General features: G+C 32.7%; 2 protein-coding genes across 4 annotated transcripts; both read left to right on the top strand.

Moving 5' to 3' along the window:
* The first annotated feature begins 2,203 nt into the window (after positions 1-2,203).
* On the top strand, positions 2,204-7,536 carry LOC105777165 (protein STICHEL-like 3). Of its 3 annotated transcripts, XM_052622282.1 has the most exons (7): positions 2,204-2,527; positions 2,890-4,937; positions 5,040-5,412; positions 5,525-6,040; positions 6,227-6,758; positions 6,855-6,918; positions 6,999-7,536. In XM_052622282.1, the coding sequence occupies exons 2-7, from the start codon at positions 3,150-3,152 to the stop codon at positions 7,089-7,091; spliced, it is 3,366 nt and encodes a 1,121-aa protein (XP_052478242.1). In that variant the 5' UTR covers positions 2,204-2,527; positions 2,890-3,149; the 3' UTR covers positions 7,092-7,536. The 3 variants fall into 3 exon arrangements, with proteins under 3 accessions (XP_052478242.1, XP_012455725.1, XP_052478241.1); XM_012600271.2 differs by having other exon boundaries at positions 2,890-5,412; XM_052622281.1 differs by lacking the exon at positions 2,204-2,527 and having other exon boundaries at positions 2,571-5,412.
* A 6,947-nt stretch (positions 7,537-14,483) lies between these two features.
* LOC105777831 (U-box domain-containing protein 17) lies at positions 14,484-17,185 on the top strand. The gene is made up of 2 exons (XM_012601323.2): positions 14,484-14,645; positions 14,854-17,185. Exon 2 carries the CDS (start codon positions 14,873-14,875, stop codon positions 17,006-17,008), a length of 2,136 nt encoding a protein of 711 aa, XP_012456777.1. The 5' UTR covers positions 14,484-14,645; positions 14,854-14,872; the 3' UTR covers positions 17,009-17,185.
* The last annotated feature ends 1,071 nt before the right edge of the window (positions 17,186-18,256 follow it).

Below are 18,256 nucleotides of genomic sequence, written 5' to 3'. Positions count from 1 at the left end.
TTGCCTATGATTGATGAAAAAAGTTGTTTAAATTGGACCTGGTTAGTCGAGTTGAAAATTAATTGAGATACCAATTTAAAGAAAAACATTAAATCGGTTGAACGGAATGATAAATCGATTGAATTGAATTTTTAATATTTTTATTTTATAATTTTTTAAATATTTTATTTAATTAAACTGACCGGTCGACTAACTAATAACTTTGACCAAATCAATCATGAATCTTATTTTAGAAACATTATAAGCAAAATAAAACTTGCCTTTAAACTAAGATTGCATTAACTATAATTTTGAAATGTTATATATATCATAATGAAGACTTCTTAATCCATGCATGAAACAATTTTTTTTTATAAAAAAAAAAAGTGGAACTACGTAGTTGACAACAATACATAGACAAATGGGTTAAATTGTGGTGTTTTCGTTAATTGGTTAAATAGGTTTTTTTTTAAAGATTTAAGAAAATAGGTGTATCTTGGAAAGAGAATATGAAAGCGCGTTTAGATAGATAAGCTTTGGACGTGCTTTTCTGCCAATTGTGCGGAAAGTTTGTCCAACTGGACGAGCTTTTCTACCAACTATGTAGAAAGTACGCCTAGCTGAATATACTTTTCATACTCTCTCTAAAACTGACCTATGTCCCCAAATTTTTTTAAAAAAAATGACCTATTTGGTCAATTAAAGAAAAATAACGACATATATAACTAATTTAACCAGAAAAATGGAAATCGAAGAAGTAAGTAACACCGAAATGAAATCCGATTTAGTAATATTATATATTAACCCTAATAAATATTAAAATGTTAACCCTAATATATAAACAAAAAATCCTACATTGACTGATTGACAGCTTTCATTTATAATGTCTTCTTGGCATGATTTGTATACATTCAAAATAAATGAAGAAAGCAGTTATTATTATGCATGCATGATGAAACCTGTATAAAAAGATGATGGGAGATTCAAATACGATCGCCAATCTCAGCTCTATTTATTTCTTTATCATTCACATTGGTTCATAATTATGTAACATAAATAATAGTATTAACAATAATAATAAAGTTACCAACTATATAAACATGTAAACATGTGTAAGTTGGGCAAAATCATGCTTTTATGATTAATTTATGGCTAAACTTTTTTTATGTCGATTAAGGGTGGGTTTGGATGGGCGATTGGGTGCGGTGCGGTGCGTTTAACTTCTTTTTTGTCTCACGCTACAGTATCGCTACAGTATCTAATCTCACCGCCACCGCTGTTTTTACACTAACCGCAGGTAAACGCACTGCCCATCCAAACTCACCTTAAATCTTAGTTCAATTTGTCTGAGTATTGTTATCAATTTAGGAGGACATAGATTCAAGAGCGCTGAAACCCATTATCCTCTTATTTATGGGTTGGGAAAGGATTATAAACAATTTTAAGCATCATATCTACTTTTTTAATTTAAAATTTTGAAAGGAATTATGAATTAGTTGAATTATATTAAGGTTAAAATATGCTTTAGTTCAGACATTTTTTACATTCGAAATTTAATTATTATTATTTTATTTTTAAAATTCATGTGGAATTATCAATTTTCGTTAATTTTCTCTTTTTTTTATAACAAAAGTTACATTGCAGTCAACATAAAATTAATAGAAAACTGTAATAATCAAAATACTCTATTGCGGGATGGGCACAAAGAAATCAAATAAGAACTATTTTAGTAGTTTTTTATTTAAATTTAAATGTTTAATTATATCCTAGCCCTATACTCTTTAAACTTGTAAATTTTAGTATTTTTGCTTTAATTTCTAAGAATTTAATCTGATTTGAAAATTAAAATCCATTTAATAACACTTTAATGAGTTTTCGATAAATTTGATCATATAATATTTAAAAAATAAAGTTTTGCTTTAAAAACTAAAGCCTAAAGCCTAAGGCCTAAAACATATTTAAATTAAGCAGAACTATCCATTATACTTTCCTTTTCAAACTCATAAATTCTTGAAATTAAAAGCATAGAACTAAATTGAAAACACTTAAAGAGTACAGTGACTAAAAGAAAAATTAACCCAAAATTAAATCTCAAACAAACGGACAAAACCGCCTTATTGGCACCATGTCCTGTTTCAAGACATGTCGCTCGATTACTATTTTTTTAACAGATCTAAGCTATAACCCTTTTCTCTCCCTAAAGATTATAGTTTTTTTCACCTCAAAAGAGCATTCTTTTTTTTTTTTTCTCTTTAGATTCTTTCGTTTCAAGTACTCTCTTATCACTTTCTCTTTGTCTTGAGGAAAAGAAGAAAAAAAAAACTCTGATTCTATCTCTGGGCATTTTCTTTTTCTCTTTTGTGGGACTTGACTATCGTTTTCTATAGACCCAGGGACCAATTTGTGAACCAACATGTGAAAGTGGGGGGTGGCAAAACAGTGATAGAGATTCACAAAAAAAAAAAGATAGAAAAAAAAAGTTGAGAGAGATCTATGGGAGGTTCTTAATGATGGCAACGGTTCGTTTTTGCTTTTTGGGATTTATCAGGTGAATGCAGTTGAAAACACCCTCTCTTTTTTTTCCTTTTCTTTCTTCTTATTCATCCTCTTTGCCCCTTTTTCTCTTTTTTTAGGACGTTGAAAATCATGGATTTTTAGTTTCCACCTCTCCTTTTTTTTTTCCAAAAAGCTTTAACTTTGAGGAATCTAAAGCCATGAATTTTGAACTTGTGGGTTTCTTTGCCTTTTTTATTTTGCATGTTTCAAAAGTTTGTTTTTGTGCCTTTAATCTCATGCGTTGAAGTTGAAAACTTTTGGTCCAAAGAGCTCTTCTTGCTTCTCATGGAGTTAAGCTTGCTTGGTTTTTTTAAGGTATTTTCTTTCCTTACTTTTAGCTCAATACTTGTGTAGGTTTATGTCTTTGAGTACATGATGACGGCTAGCTTAAAGGGCCTGTTGTGGTTGACTGGAAAATTTCAAGTTATGCGGCTCTGGTCCTTGAAAATGAATGCTTTGTTTTTGAGGAAATGACTGTGAGAGCTTCAAGTTACAGTGGGATGTGAGAAATTTGAGATTTGGAGAGTGGGAGATTTAATGAAAATGCTATATGTTTTGGTATGTTTGTTTAAGTCAAAAGGGATTCCACAGTGGTACACATTGATGCTTTGATCATGACCAGGGGTGTTAGTGATAGGATACTCAAGGATGCAAATGGTAACATTAGTGATCATCTACGGAACCACATTCATTTGACTAATTGTATCCACTTGAAGAACCATATGCATAAGCACAGCCCGATGTTGGCGGATAGGTCGCTTATGAGGGACCTTATAGTACTTCAAAGATCGCGGTCCCTTAGGGACCCGTCTGCCAGTCCTCCTTCTTGGCATTCACCTTCTGTTGTTGATTTGCTTTACAAGAAGGGTGATAGGGGTGCTGTTCGGGAAGGGAGAAGGTCTTTGGGTGCCGAGGTGCAAGCGGATGGAAGGAGGGTTTCGGTAAGCTCACCACCTTTAGCTGCAATGGGTGAAGCTAGTGGGGTCAATGAAGGAGTACCGGTGACTAGTGATCGTAGTACTAAGAGTGGAGCTAGAGATAGTAGAAGAGTTAGGAGAGAAGAATCTGGTAGGAGAAGTAGTAGGACTGATCTTATAGGTGAAAACAAGGAGCCTGTAATGGAGCAAGATGGTAATGATTTGGCTCCTGATGCAATCTCGGGTAATTCTGAACTGAAGAATAGGAAGAGTAAAAAGGTAAAAGGGAAGCAAACACAAGTGGTTCAAATCAAAACTCTATCCGAGCAATTGAATGATGTGCCCCTGGATAATGATGATGTAGCATCTTCAAATGTTTGTGGCAGGCATGCTAGACCAGAAAAAACACCTGAAGTCGCTGCCGTCCATGGTCATTCAAGTGGATTAAACAGGGTGAAAAGGCGTAAGTTTCGAGGGACAAGAAGATCTCGGGCTGCTCCTTCCTCTAGAGAGGTTGGAGTTCAAAATGAGTTGTCAGTGGCTTCTAATTCATTCGCTCAGGGTTCTTTGCATCCAAAGTATGGTATGGAAGAGGAAGAAAATGAATATGATGATCGGAATGTCACTAGGGCCCCTAGAAATGGGTGTGGGATCCCTTTTAATTGGTCGAGAATCCACGATAGGGGTAAAACTTTCCTTGACATAGCAGGGAGGAGCTTTTCTTGTGGTTTATCGGATTCTAGATTACGGAAAGGTCGGTCAGGTTCCCATGGAAGAAATGCTCCTGAAATGCCTGTTGAATCTGATCCATCAAGCTCATCAGCAAAATCCAATGCGGAGGCGCTGCCTCTTCTAATCGAAGCATCTGGATCTCTAGACAGCACCGAGAATGCTCGTTGGGTGAATGACTATTCAGGTGAGCTAGGTATATTTGCTGATAATTTGTTGAAGCGCAATGTTGATTCTGACCTTGCTTCTGAAGCTAGATTCGGTAACCAACGCAAGCTAGGCAGGAACCTCCGTAGCAGGCACCAAAATATAACACAAAAATACATGCCAAGAACCTTTAGAGACCTTGTTGGACAAAACTTGGTCTCACAAGCCCTTTCTAATGCCGTTATGAAAAGGAAAGTCGGGTTACTTTATGTGTTTTACGGACCTCATGGAACAGGAAAAACTTCCTGTGCTCGGATATTTGCCCGAGCTTTGAATTGTCAGTCAGTTGAACAGCCTAAACCTTGTGGTGTTTGCAATTCTTGTATTTCACACGATATGGGAAAGAGTCGAAATATTCGAGAAGTTGGTCCTATAAGTAACTTCGACTTCGAGAGCATTATGGATTTACTGGATAATATGATCATCTCTCAACTGCCTTCGCAGTACAGGGTTTTTATATTCGACGACTGCGATACTTTGTCCTCTGATTGTTGGAGTGCCATTTCAAAGGTCATTGATCGAGTGCCCCGGCGTGTGGTTTTTATTCTTGTGAGTTCAAGTCTTGATATTCTGCCTCATATAATCGTGTCCAGGTGTCAGAAATTTTTCTTCCCCAAGCTGAAGGATGCAGATATCATTTATTCTTTGCAGTGGATCGCATCCAGAGAGGACATCGAAATCGAGAAAGATGCGGTTAAACTGATCGCATCACGATCAGATGGATCGTTGAGGGATGCCGAGATGACACTCGAGCAGCTCAGCTTGCTTGGGCGGAAAATCTCTGTTCTTCTGGTTCAAGAACTGGTCGGGCTTATCTCTGATGAAAAGCTGGTGGATCTTCTCGATCTCGCATTATCTGCAGACACGGTAAACACCGTAAAGAGCTTGAGGGTGATAATGGAAACCGGTGTGGAGCCTTTAGCTTTGATGTCACAGCTTGCTACGGTGATAACTGATATTCTTGCTGGCAGTTATGATTTCACTAAAGAAAGGCATAGACGGAAGTTCTTTCGCCGACAACCATGTGAGTCTTAAAAGAGAAATTTTAATTTTTCTGTTTAATAATGCTAAATAGTTCGACTGTTTGTTTCGATATTTATCTTCTAAAACTAATAGAACGCCTTTATGCAATCCAGTGTCCAAAGAAGATATGGAGAAGCTACGCCAAGCTTTGAAAACATTATCTGAGGCAGAAAAACAACTGAGGATGTCGAATGACAAACTGACATGGCTAACCGCTGCTTTGCTTCAGCTTGCTCCAGATCAGCAGTATATATTGCCTATATCTTCCGCTGGCACTAGTTCTCATCACAGCCCCTTGCCTCTAAGCGATGTGGACAGAAGACATGATGTCCGTAAGAGTTCTAGAGGCTTATCGAAAAATGCTCGGCCTGAAAATCTCCATGCTGGAAGTTTAGGGAATTTTGAAACTGGTATGGTTAACGGTATACATTTCGATAGAAAGAGGCATGCTGCGTCTGGGATGGCTCCTCAACAAACATCAATAGTCTTTACTGAGAGGCAGAATTTAGTCAAAAACCGCAACGGGATCGAAGAAATTTGGTTGCAGGTGCTTGAGAAGATTCAAGTTAGTGGTCTAAAAGAGTTTTTATATTCAGAAGGAAAGCTGATCTCTGTCAGTTTAGGCGCAGGTATATCCTACTGTGCATCAAGCTCGTCTTTGTGTGCCTTGATCATATAGTTTTAACATACTTGTACATGAGAAATTTTAGCAAGCTTGAATCCATAATGCATGCTTTCTGTACTCGAGGATAATGGGATTTGAACCTTAGTCATAGTTGTTTCCTTCTCCGTTTTAATCGAGTGTTTTTTTGCAGCACCAACTGTACAGTTGATGTTCAGTTCACCTATGACCAAATCTAAGGCGGAGAAATTTAGGGGGCATATTTTACAAGCATTCGAGACTGTTCTTGGTTCGTCGGTGACAGTTGAAATTAGATGTGAAGCAAAGAAAGATGCCCGAGCTGGGGTCGGTCCATCTCAGATGGTCATGGATCCAGAGTCTAATTCTAGAAATAGGATGCATGCCGGGGTCGGCTCCCAAGCTCAGCAAGCAGGGAATGAAATTGTTGAAATACCAGCTTCTCCAAGAGAAGCCAAGGATAACGAACATGCTGATAACTTTGAATCTAACATAAGAGGTTTAACACTGGCCGATGCTGCAACTTATAGGAAACCGACATTGGCAGGAAGACGGAAACTCGGGGAACTAAGTAAGAGTCAAAGCATCGTTAGAAGTAAAGTGTCCCTCGCACACGTAATTCAGCAGGCAGAAGGATGCACGCAACGAAACGGATGGTCAAAGCGCAAAGCAGTTTCCATTGCCGAAAAGCTCGAACAAGAGAACCTGTATGTGTATATATCCAGTGCCACTATAGATCCTCCATTTATGTCAAGCTTTTGTAATCTTCAACTAAGAATCAAATTCTTGTCTGAAAATTTCAGGAGATTGGAACCTCAGTCGAAAAGCTTGCTTTGCTGGAAAGCAACTAGAGTAACACGCCGAAAGGTAAATTATCTACCATTTTAACATAAATTACCATTATCCTGATGAAAATGTTCGATTATTGATTTACTTATGTTCCGCAGCTCTCACGCTTGAAGATTAGGACACGAAGACCGCACTCGTTATTGAAGTTCGTTTCCTGCGGAAAATGTCTCTCTTCTAAATCTCCTAGGTAGGATAAATAACAAGAAAATTTTTGGATGGCTTTGAAGGGTTGGTGCCTAACTTGATTGAATTCATATTTACATTTGTAATTACCCATTTTCTTGCTGGTTTACGACGTAAGTTCGATCTGTGAAATTTTTTTTTCTTTGAATAAATTACAAGCCTTCTTCCACTTCCCTCCCGGAATTAATTTCAGCCTATATTGAGTTGCTGCGGATTCGATTTTCTGCCATCCATGGTGGTGGTAACTGAAGAAATGACCCAAGGCAGGTATATAGGGGGGGGGGGGGGCTGAAACCTCCATAGCCATAGTGAAATCTTGGTTTGCCTAGTTCATAACTTTGTTTAGCGAATGAGTTTAAAATTAAAATATTTGAGCAAGTGTTACTGTAATGTAAGGATTCGAATGAATTTTGTTCATATTACCTTTTGATACTGCTTGTGCTCTTGGAATCCTGTGGCTGATTTTGATTTTCAGAAACTTCTTGTATTATTTGTACATCTTTATTTTTATAATTTTCAAATATAAATCTAATTATTAATACCGTTAAAATTTTCCGATAAATTTAACGTCTACTATAATTAGTCATGGCTTTGAAACTATTGTAACTTTTCAGAAGAAAAGCACTTAAAGGGATTTTAGGCAGAGAAAATAAAGGGGAACATGCCGAGGTTTGAGTTATTTAGAGAAATAGGTTGATTTTGATTCGACCTAACACGTGAAAAAAAGCGTATCTAGAAGATAGCGTCTTTTGCTTATACGGTGTCTTATAAGATACGCTTTCGCCTTATGGGATGCCACATTACCATCTTGTACATCTTGTACTGCTTAGGGGTTTAAAATAGGGTTATTGGATCAAAGTTCAAAAAAGAAAAAACAATAAAGCCACGGATCAAAATATGAAACATCTATGTCTAATTTTACCTAAATTTTAATTTTTCTAATGGCACATATTTTTTTGGTTTACTGATAAATTTGGCTACCAATGTTTGCATATTTTGTCAAGATGGTTTTAATTATATTTTTGAGCTTTTTTTGGCCATCAACTTTTGATCTTTTCTTTTCAATCTACTTTTTCTAACATATTTAATGAAAATACTATTAAAACGGTTAACGGGATGATGTGGAATTTCATATGTATAATATTTTTAATGAGATAACTCAATAAGATAATTACACGTGGAAGATAATAAAATAAATAAATAATACATTAAATTAAAAAATAACTCTTAATTTAAAGAAAATAAGCGTAATTATCTAAAAATTAACTAAGTAGAAAAACTTCTCAGTAAATAAACGTATGAAAAATTGAAACCTTGAATATATTCATTAAATCATTAGAAAAGCAGATTAATGACAAAAAAGACTCAAAAATATAATTAGGATCATTTTGACAGAACAAGCAAACATTAGTGGCCAAATTTATCATTAAACCTATTTTCTTAATTCCCTACCTTTATTTTTTCTGGTCTTTAGCTTCATATAGCAAAGTCTAAAATCAGTTACATTGAAAATGAATTTTCCAACATTCAAAAGTTCACACACCAAATTTATAAAATAAATATTATTTCAATTTTATTCAACTGTACCAAAGTCAGCATTTATAAATTAAATTTTAATTTAGTATATAAAAAATGGTTTGATTCAAATAACTTAATGGAAAAAATTGCATTATAATTTTCTATTTCTCCACGTTTAAAAGAAAATGGTATCAATTATAAATTATTTATGTATTATTTAAAAAAATTAGACAATAATTAATAACGGCATTTTCTGACCACATTGGATTCAAAATGTCCCATTTACTTTTCAATTCATAATATAGCCGTGGGGAGTACGTGGGCCTTGTGTCCATCCTATTACGAGTAAATTACGTTTAAGGTCACTAAATTATTTGTAAGATTATTTTTTAGTCATTCAATTTTAAAAAGTTACAAAATAGTTTTTTAAATTATTCAAATGATTTCATTTAAGTCGTTGGACTGTTAAAATTGATGTTGTATGGTTTTCTCTGTTCGCACCACTTGAATCAATCGAAAGTTTTCTTTCCTCTTCTCTTCTACAGTTCAGTTTTTTATTTTCATAAAACACCTTTGAGCGTCACGAATTTATGAATCGAAATTCAAACAGTTTTTAGATATGTTCTACTCGTCAATGGGTACTAATCCATTATATCGGTCATTGAATTGTTGCTTGGAGCTTGCTAACCAAACTCTTTTGTTTTTTTGTTTTTTAAACTTAATAACCTAATGACTTAAATAAAAGCTTTCGAATAATCTAATGACCATTTTATAACTTTTTGAAGTTAAGTGATCAAAACATAAAGTTACTAATAATTTAACGACTCTTTGATATTAAATGAATGGTTTTTTATTTACAACTTAATTCAAAATAAAGGATTTCATTTACAAAATATAAAAAAATTAATGTTAAATAATAAATGACACTGAAAAAAAGTAAATGTTGGTTTTGTGAAAATTTGACTTTAATATTATTTTAATAATACAAAGATTAAATTGATTTAATTAAAAGGGACTGATTTGATAATGTACTTAAAATAGATGGACTTACTAGGTACTTTCACCAAATTTCAATACTATTTGTTTTGATGTATGGTTGGAGATGTATGATATTGACTACTTCCTACCTGTCAATTTAATTTAATAATATTTAATTGTGGTTTAAATCTATTTTCTAATTTGATATAATTTGATGAATTTATTTTTATATTATTATTAAAATATCTAAATTGATAAAAATTAATTTAACGTGGCTAATTTTTTTAAAAATTTAATTTCAGTTGTGATAGAGATGTACATGTTATATACATATAACAACATTTGAGATCTGAGTCATATTTATTTTTATTTTCAATTTAAAAGAAAATATAATATAATAATATTAGCTAATGTTATTTAGACCATATATATTTTTAAAAATTCAAATGTAATTTCATTTATTCTCGTTTAAAATTTAAATGATTTTTTTAAAATATTTTAACTAAATTTATGATTTTTATTTCAATTTAGAATAAAATTAATTTCACTAATTTATAAAACAAAATGCTATTATAGAAAACTAATTTGGTCAAAGAATATACTTTATACTTTATGTTTATTTATATTATAAGTGAAAACGGTTATAAATAGTAAAAATAAAGCATAAAAATCGATTTTTAATAAAATTGACTATTATAATAAAGTGTTGTTATAAAAATCTTTAATTATAAATTAAAAATAAACTTAAACATTTAAGTGATATAAAAATTTATTATTTATCCAACGTTTTTAATTAATTTGTAGTTCACTCTTCATTCTATTAAATTATGTTAAATCTATGGATATTAAGTTTTAAATTTTTTTATAAAACTAGCTAATTGAGTCTTAGTTCGATCAATATGAAAATTGTTGTCAATGCAGAGGATGTGAGTTTGAGTACGCTGATGTGCATTATCCTTTTATTTATGAGTTGAGAAAATATTTTATGTAAAAATAAATAAATATGATCATAACTTATAATTAGATTATTTAAAAATTATTTATTTTAAATTTAAATGAGGATCGAATAAAAATAAATTTTAAATCTAGAAAATTAAATCTGACTTTTATTGAAATTTGAAAAATGTAATAAATTATTTGGAAAAAAAATTTCAACATAATGAATGTTTGAATTAAGCTTAAATTTTGTGGCTATGAGGAAACTGTGTTTTATTATGGTCCAGACATTTCGTTGACTTTTTAAATTTTTTTCAATTTTTTTAAAGGACTGACCAAATTCTATGTACGTGGCGTAATCGTAGCCGACAATTTATCGGGGGATTTGACGGAAAGTAAATGCAACACGTGGAGGCCAAGGGTGAGGAGAGTACATGTGGAGATGTGTGGTTCAACCGACGTGAGATGATCCAGCTGTATCCTGGATAAACACGTAGCACATGAGTTCCTTGAACTCTCTCCGAATAAGCTTTTGTCTACTTTAAGACATTTCGTTTTTTGTTGTTGTTGTTGTCGGTTTGTTTCGAGCATTGGATATATCTTGTCTAAAGACAAAAAAGTCAACTTATAAACGTTATTAGTCAAAATAGTTTTTTGGTTAATGTAAGTTTTGGCCCTTAAATTTTGCAACTAAGTCTATTTTGGTACTTCAACCTTTCTGTCATATTAATTTGGATATTAAATTTAGATTTTGTTAAAAGATGATAACATGATCTATCACTTAAAACTTTAAAATATATTTTTCAATAAAATTTTAAATAATATTATACATAAAATCTAAAAAACACAAAAAATTGTAATATATATTAATTTTAAGGTAATGACATGGTATATTATCAAAATACCATAACATCACATTTTAACATAATCCCAAGTTAAGGGATCAAATTGGAAAAATCTACCAAATTTCAAGAGTAATGTGAATAAAAAAAGTTTAGATACCATAGTGGACTTAATTCTACTCGATATCACTAAACTATTAGTAAGTTTACATATTGGTCACTCAACTTCAAAAAATTGCAAAATAATTATTGAACTATTCGAATGTTTTCATTTAAACTATTGGACTGGTAAGTCTTTTTTTTTTTTTTAAAGTTTGGTTGGTGAGCTTTGAGTGACTGTTTGACGATCGACAGTGGAACAACACCTATTGACGAGTAGAAGAATATATCTTAAATCCAGGCTGATTTGGTGGTTTTTGTCAAAGATTGAAAAAGAAAATTGTTTAGATTTTGATTCATATGTTGTTAACATTTAAATCCATTTTATGAAAAACAGAGCTATAAAATAGAAAACGAGGGGAAGCTTATCCTTACAACGAGTGTTGAAGGTAAGAACAGAGAAAGCCGTACAATGACAATTTTAATAACTCAACAACTTAAATAAAAACTTTTAAATAATTTAATAACTATTTTATATGTTTTAAAATTAAATAATAAAAACATAAAATTTACTAATAATTCACTCATTGGATATAGATTATTTTTTCATACCAAATAGTGGTCGCAATTACGAAACGATAAAGCAAATCTCCTTTTCTAATAGCTTCACGCACCTAAAAGTCGCGTGGGCCATGCCTTCATAGTTAGGGTCAACTCTTGAATTGAAGTAAATCTTAGGTATAAACAACTCTCCAGTCCTTCCCAATTTAGATATTAAGCAAATTGATCCTTTTAAAAGATAAGCAATTTAATCCCTATAAATTTCAAAAAATGAGCAAATAAGGACAATTAATAACGTGTTACTATTTTTAGTTTTCGAATTTCAAAGGGCTTTTCACCTTTTTTGTTTTCTCTTCTCTGAGTTTTCTCCATTTTTTTTATTGTTGTGATCTCAGTGTTTATTTTGTATTTCTTGAGATTGAGTTTTTCATTATTTTATTTCATATTTGATTAGTTATGTTTTTAAAAAATCATAATATAATAGAAAAAAATAGCCATAGTTGCGTTCCATAAACTTATGAACAAGCATTGGTTTTCTACGAGAAAAAGAAGGAAAAAGATAAACAGATAAAAGAAGTCAAGAAATAGAGTTCATCAATAAATTGCATTTTAAAATTTCATATAATTTTTAAGTTTAAATTATTTTTATATATTATTTTTAGATTTTTAAAATTTAAATTTTATTTTTCATATGCCTTTTAGAATCGGGATCAGTTTGATAAAATGTGTAAATATTGAGGTTAAATTAGCTTATTTTGTTAGAATTATGACTAAATTAACAAAATATGTAAATATTAAGGGCCAAATTTGTTATTATACCACTCAATATATTATAAAATGTATGGAAAATAGTAACCCCAGTATTAATTATCCTTAATTGCCCATGTTTGATATTAACAGGGACTAAATTGCTTCATTTTTTGAGAGAGACTAGAGAGGTATTTTTACCTAAATCTTATAACCAATTTTACTTTATTTTAAAGTTTAATAGTGAAAAACAAATATAATCATACTCCTATGCCACAGATTACGTATGTGCCACAGGGCTAGATCTTATGCGGTTCGTGACATTTATGTGGTGATAGATCGGGATTGGGCTAAATCATGAAAAAGAATCGTTTTCATTTTTTTTTTCACGTTACTAAATTATATAAAATTTTAATGAAGTTAGTTTAAAAATAATTTGTATATAATAACATTTTCATTTAACGTACTAATCATTATAAAAAATATTAAATTTAGCTCTCAACATTTATTCATTTTCTCACTTTGATCTTAATTATTTTTTTCACTTTGACCATCAACATTTCATATTTAGTTTAAAATTTTATTTTGTGAATGAAAGTTGCTTGAACTATTAAAATTTTTAACGATGCAAATGTATCAAGTCGATGATAGTCATATGTGCTTCATTAGAGGCATGAATAGTTTAAAAAAACTTTTATAAACTTTTTAAAAGTTCAATAAATTATTTTAACTTCTATGGAGTACATATAAAATGCCACATAAGCTTCTAAGAGATCGACTTTAAAATTTTAATTATCTAACTTATTTTTCATTTAAAAACCAGTAATTTAATTAAAATTTGTAAGTACGAGAACCAAAATGACTAAAAAGAAATAGGATTAAAGTGATAAATAAATAAACTTTCTTTTAGGTGGAACTAAAGTATTTTTCGTAAATGTTTTATTATCCATTGAAATTAATATTTTCGAATTTATAATAACCTCTTTTAATAATATTATTTTCCAAGTTCGAACTTAAAATTTTCATTAAAAATGTAATATTTGTAGATGATATCAATAGTTGGAATGAGGAATAAACCAAGGCAGTATATTATTTTCAAAGTGGAATACTCCTTTCTTAAATTAAAAAAATTACAATATCTCATAAGTATTTTTTTATAAATTTAGAATTTAATTTTATATTTTATTTTAGAAATTTAATCTCTTTGCTTTTTAAATTTTAAAATATGTCTAATTATTTATATTGTTAAAATAATTTTATTAAATTTAGGTCCATTATTATTTTATATTTTAGTTACATTGCTAAAAATATATATTTTAAACGTTAAATCAACAAATTTAACCAAAAAATTAATAAAATTAATAATTGGAATTCAAATTTAAAAATTTGAAAGAAATATTCTAAAAATAAAAGTATATATACTAAAATTTAAATTTGTAAATAGTTTATAAAAACTTGCAAACAACAAAACTTAGAAAGAGACAGGAAAGCCCCCCAAAGCCATCTAAAAATAAATTGTAACCAGACAAAGTGACATCATCAATCACCCCCCAAGCCCTAAAAAAAGGGCCGACCTTTATAGTTTAACAAAATCTAGTTCTTTTACAAACAAACCAGTAAAAAGGGTAAACACAAAAAAAAAAAGCTGTACGCATTTAAGGACACCCATTGCTTTCTGGGTGAACAATTAATGGACTAAAATATGATTATTTTCAGTCAAAGCCATACGCCATTTGTTTTTCATAGCAAACTGCATTGAATTTTCTTACAGGGAAAAAAAAAACACGAGCAAGGAAGGAAGAAAAAGACAAAGCATGAAAGAAGCTTAAGAGAAAGGGACAAAACACAGTGTCTTTTTTCTTTTTCCTAAACGCAGATTAGGTTCATGTTCTTATACGAAATCCCCTTCTCATTTTGTATATAAAAATGCTTCTTTTTTTTTTGGTTGTGTTAAGAAAAAAAATCAAATCTTTGCTGTATTGTTTATGATCGTCCTTTGAAGATTTAAATAACAACCCAAGGACTAGAATAAAGCTGAGAATCTTGGGTATTCATTAGATTTTAAAAATTTTCATTTGTTTTGTTGCAGATTCTCGAGTTTATCAACAATGGCATCAGCAGCTATATTCTCTTCTGTAAGGAGGAGAAGGTCGCCGTCTCTAGAGGCTTTCTTGGTCCCTGTTGACTTAACACAAGTGGCTCTTGTCCAAACCTTGGCCGCCTTGTCGTCCGATCTTGTTTCTTGCTTTTCCGACCATGTTTTTTTCTTTCAACGGAGGAATTCTCGGTCTTTGGTCCGAAAAGTGGAAATTTTCCTTGTGGTTTTGGCGTATTTGAGGGATTCAAGGTCTGGTTCCTCGTCGAACTTGTCTCCAACAGCCGTATTGTGCTTCAAGGAACTCTATTTGTTGCTGTATAGGTCCAAGATACTACTTGATTATTGCTCTCAATCCAGTAAGTTATGGCTTTTGCTTCAAAGCCATTCAATTGCAGGCCATTTCCATGATTTGAATCAAGAAATTTCTACCCTTTTGGATGTTTTCCCTATAAAAGATTTGAATTTGAGTGATGATATTAAGGAACAAGTTGAGCTTTTGCAGAAACAAGGTAGACAATGCAAATTGTATGTTGATAAAAATGATGAGGTTTTAAGGCTTAAATTCTTTTCATTTCTTGATGAATTTGAGAATGGGAGGATACCAAATCATGTGGAATTGAGGCTGTTTTTTGTGGAGAGACTGGGGATTAAAGATGTTGAAAGTTGTAGGTCTGAAATTGAGTTTTTGGAAGAACAGATTGTTAATCACGAAGGAGATATCGAACCTGCAGCTTCTGTGCTTAATGGATTCATTGCGATTACTAGATATTGTCAGTTTTTGCTATTCGGTTTCGAGGAAGATGAGTTGCGGTTGTGTTTCAAGAATCCGAAGAAACCATGGAAAGGCTTGATTAGTCAGGAGATGGCGCATACGTTTTTGACTATCCCTAAGGACTTTTGTTGTCCTATATCGTTGGATTTGATGAAAGATCCCGTGATAGTTTCAACAGGGCAGACATATGATCGGAGTTCGATAGCACGGTGGATGGAGGAAGGGCATTGTACTTGTCCAAAGACGGGGCAAATGCTTGATGATACTCGCATTGTTCCTAATCGAGCTTTGAGGAATTTGATCATGCAATGGTGTATTGCTCATGGTGTTCCGTATGATCCTACTGAGACCGGTGATGCATCTGCAGAGTCTTTTGCCGCGGCTTTGCCGATCAAAGCAGCGATTGAAGCCAATAGAGCAACAGCAGTGCTTCTTATTCAACAACTAGCAAATGGATCTCAAGGAGCTCAGACTGTAGCTGCTCGTGAAATTCGTTTGCTGGCTAAAACGGGGAAGGAAAACCGTGCTTTTATTGCGGAGGCTGGGGCGATACCACACTTACGGAAATTGCTGTCATCCTCGAACCCCGTTGCTCAGGAGAATGCTGTTACTGCAATGCTGAACTTATCTATTTATGCCAAGAACAAAAGTCGAATTATGGACGAGGATGGTTGTCTAGGATCAATTGTTGAAGTCTTGAGACTCGGGATCACGGTGGAGGCTAGGCAAAATGCTGCAGCAACATTGTTTAGCCTCTCCGCGGTTCACGACTATAAGAAGAGGATAGCTGATCAGGGAGGAGCTGTTGAAGCCTTGGCAGAGTTGTTGAGAGTAGGGACACCTAGAGGGAAGAAGGATGCCGTGACCGCTTTGTTTAACCTAGCGACTCACGCAGACAATTGTTCGAGAATGATAGAGGCCGGAGCTGTTACAGCACTCGTAGGAGCTTTAGGAAACGAAGGGGTGGCGGAGGAAGCAGCAGGTGCATTAGCCTTAATTGTCAGGCAGCCAATCGGGGCCGAAGCTGTAGGGAAGGAAGAAACGGCAGTCTCAGGACTAATAGCAATGATGCGATGCGGAACACCAAGAGGGAAAGAGAATGCCGTCGCAGCATTGCTCGAGTTTTGCCGCACCGGTGGAGCTGCCGCAACCAGAAGAGTGCTCAAGGCCCCTGCAATGGCTAGTTTACTCCAGACACTATTGTTTACCGGTACAAAACGAGCAAGAAGAAAGGCCGCATCACTTGCTAGAGTGTTTCAGAAGTGCGAGAACGCCACTTCACGTTTCGGAGGATCGGGTGTTGGATATCCATTTGCAAGCAACTCAACTACGAACGACGTGTCGGTGGTACCCATGTCCATTTCAGTGTTGTAATGGCATTGCCTCCTTTTTTGTTGGCAAATATAAAATTACAAATTCTTTCATTGAAAAAAAAAAAGTTTATACAGCTACTGTTCATTCAGCTTGATTTTCATATATGTACTTCCAATGAATTAGAATCACAATGTTACAATAACACTGAAAAAAGAAAGAATACTGTTTACAAGTTCATCACTTTAAGCCACCTGCAATTTACAATATTTTGCTTGTTCTAGTGGTAATTATGATATAAAGGTGGGCAACCATGGCCTTTCTCCATTACATTCTTATTGCTTATACATGTCATCACACATCATTACACAGTTTTGCCATTTGATTTGCTAATGGGTCATTAAGTGGGATTTAGCAACTTGCCAACTTACTTAGAACACCATTGGTGTCTCTCCTTAAAAAATATATATGTAATTATGGCATTGTATCTGTACCTGGATTTAACCCGACCCATGGACTCAAATATTCTAAGGTGGAATTAATTGCTGATATGAACTACTCATTATAAACATTAGAAGAAAGCTTTGTAAAGCAAACATAAACCACAAACCACACTTATCTTCTTCCTAATAATAATTGTATTACGATGGGGGTATGGGACATATGCTTATTGATGAATGTAGAGACTTTTCCTTTCACCACATCGAAAAGAAATATATTTGGGTCTTTGTTAATAAAAACTTCTAGATGACTGGAGCACTTCATTAGTTTATTGGTTTATATAATTATCTGTATATGACCGCAATATGGCAGTCAGTAATAAAGGACAAAGATTTGAATGTTCGTGTTCCTTCTAATGTCTGACCATTTGCATGCTACAGGATGGGAATGGAAATTGTCCTGTTTTTAGTAGAAAAAGAAAGGTTAAATTTTACTATTAGGTCAGTTGTGGATTTATGTCTTTATACTTTAATTCGATCAATTTTAGTCTCTATATTTGTCGAAATTCGAAACTTTAGTCCTTATCCAGATAGTAGCAGTTAAAATCCGTTTGGTTAATTCAATTACAATTTACAAATCTTGTACTATGCATATAGTTGTAGATTTAGCCCATATTCTCCAATTGGACCATTCCAAATCCCTATACATTTCGAATTTCGAAAATTCAATCTTGATACAAATGGCAGTTATCAATTTATTAGCTTGATTAACAATTTGCCGCATCATATTTTAGAAATAGTGGAAGGCCTAATAAATTATTATTTGGTGAATATTGAAATTTTAAATTTTGAAAAGTATATAGCTTAAAAA

The sequence above is a fragment of the Gossypium raimondii genome, chromosome 10 (assembly GCF_025698545.1).
Source record: "Gossypium raimondii isolate GPD5lz chromosome 10, ASM2569854v1, whole genome shotgun sequence".
Lineage (NCBI taxonomy): Eukaryota > Viridiplantae > Streptophyta > Magnoliopsida > Malvales > Malvaceae > Gossypium > Gossypium raimondii.
This window is presented reverse-complemented; position numbering and strand designations above follow the sequence as displayed.

Excerpts from the sequence above, each read along its gene's own strand:
- LOC105777165 (XM_012600271.2), top strand. The coding sequence starts at position 3,150 with ATGACCAGGGGTGTTAGTGATAGGATACTCAAGGATGCAAATGGTAAC. Across the intron at positions 6,041-6,226 it reads CTCTGTCAGTTTAGGCGCAG|CACCAACTGTACAGTTGATG; the intron begins GTATATCCTACT and ends GTTTTTTTGCAG. Across the intron at positions 6,759-6,854 it reads AAGCTCGAACAAGAGAACCT|GAGATTGGAACCTCAGTCGA; the intron begins GTATGTGTATAT and ends TGAAAATTTCAG.
- LOC105777831 (XM_012601323.2), top strand. The coding sequence starts at position 14,873 with ATGGCATCAGCAGCTATATTCTCTTCTGTAAGGAGGAGAAGGTCGCCG.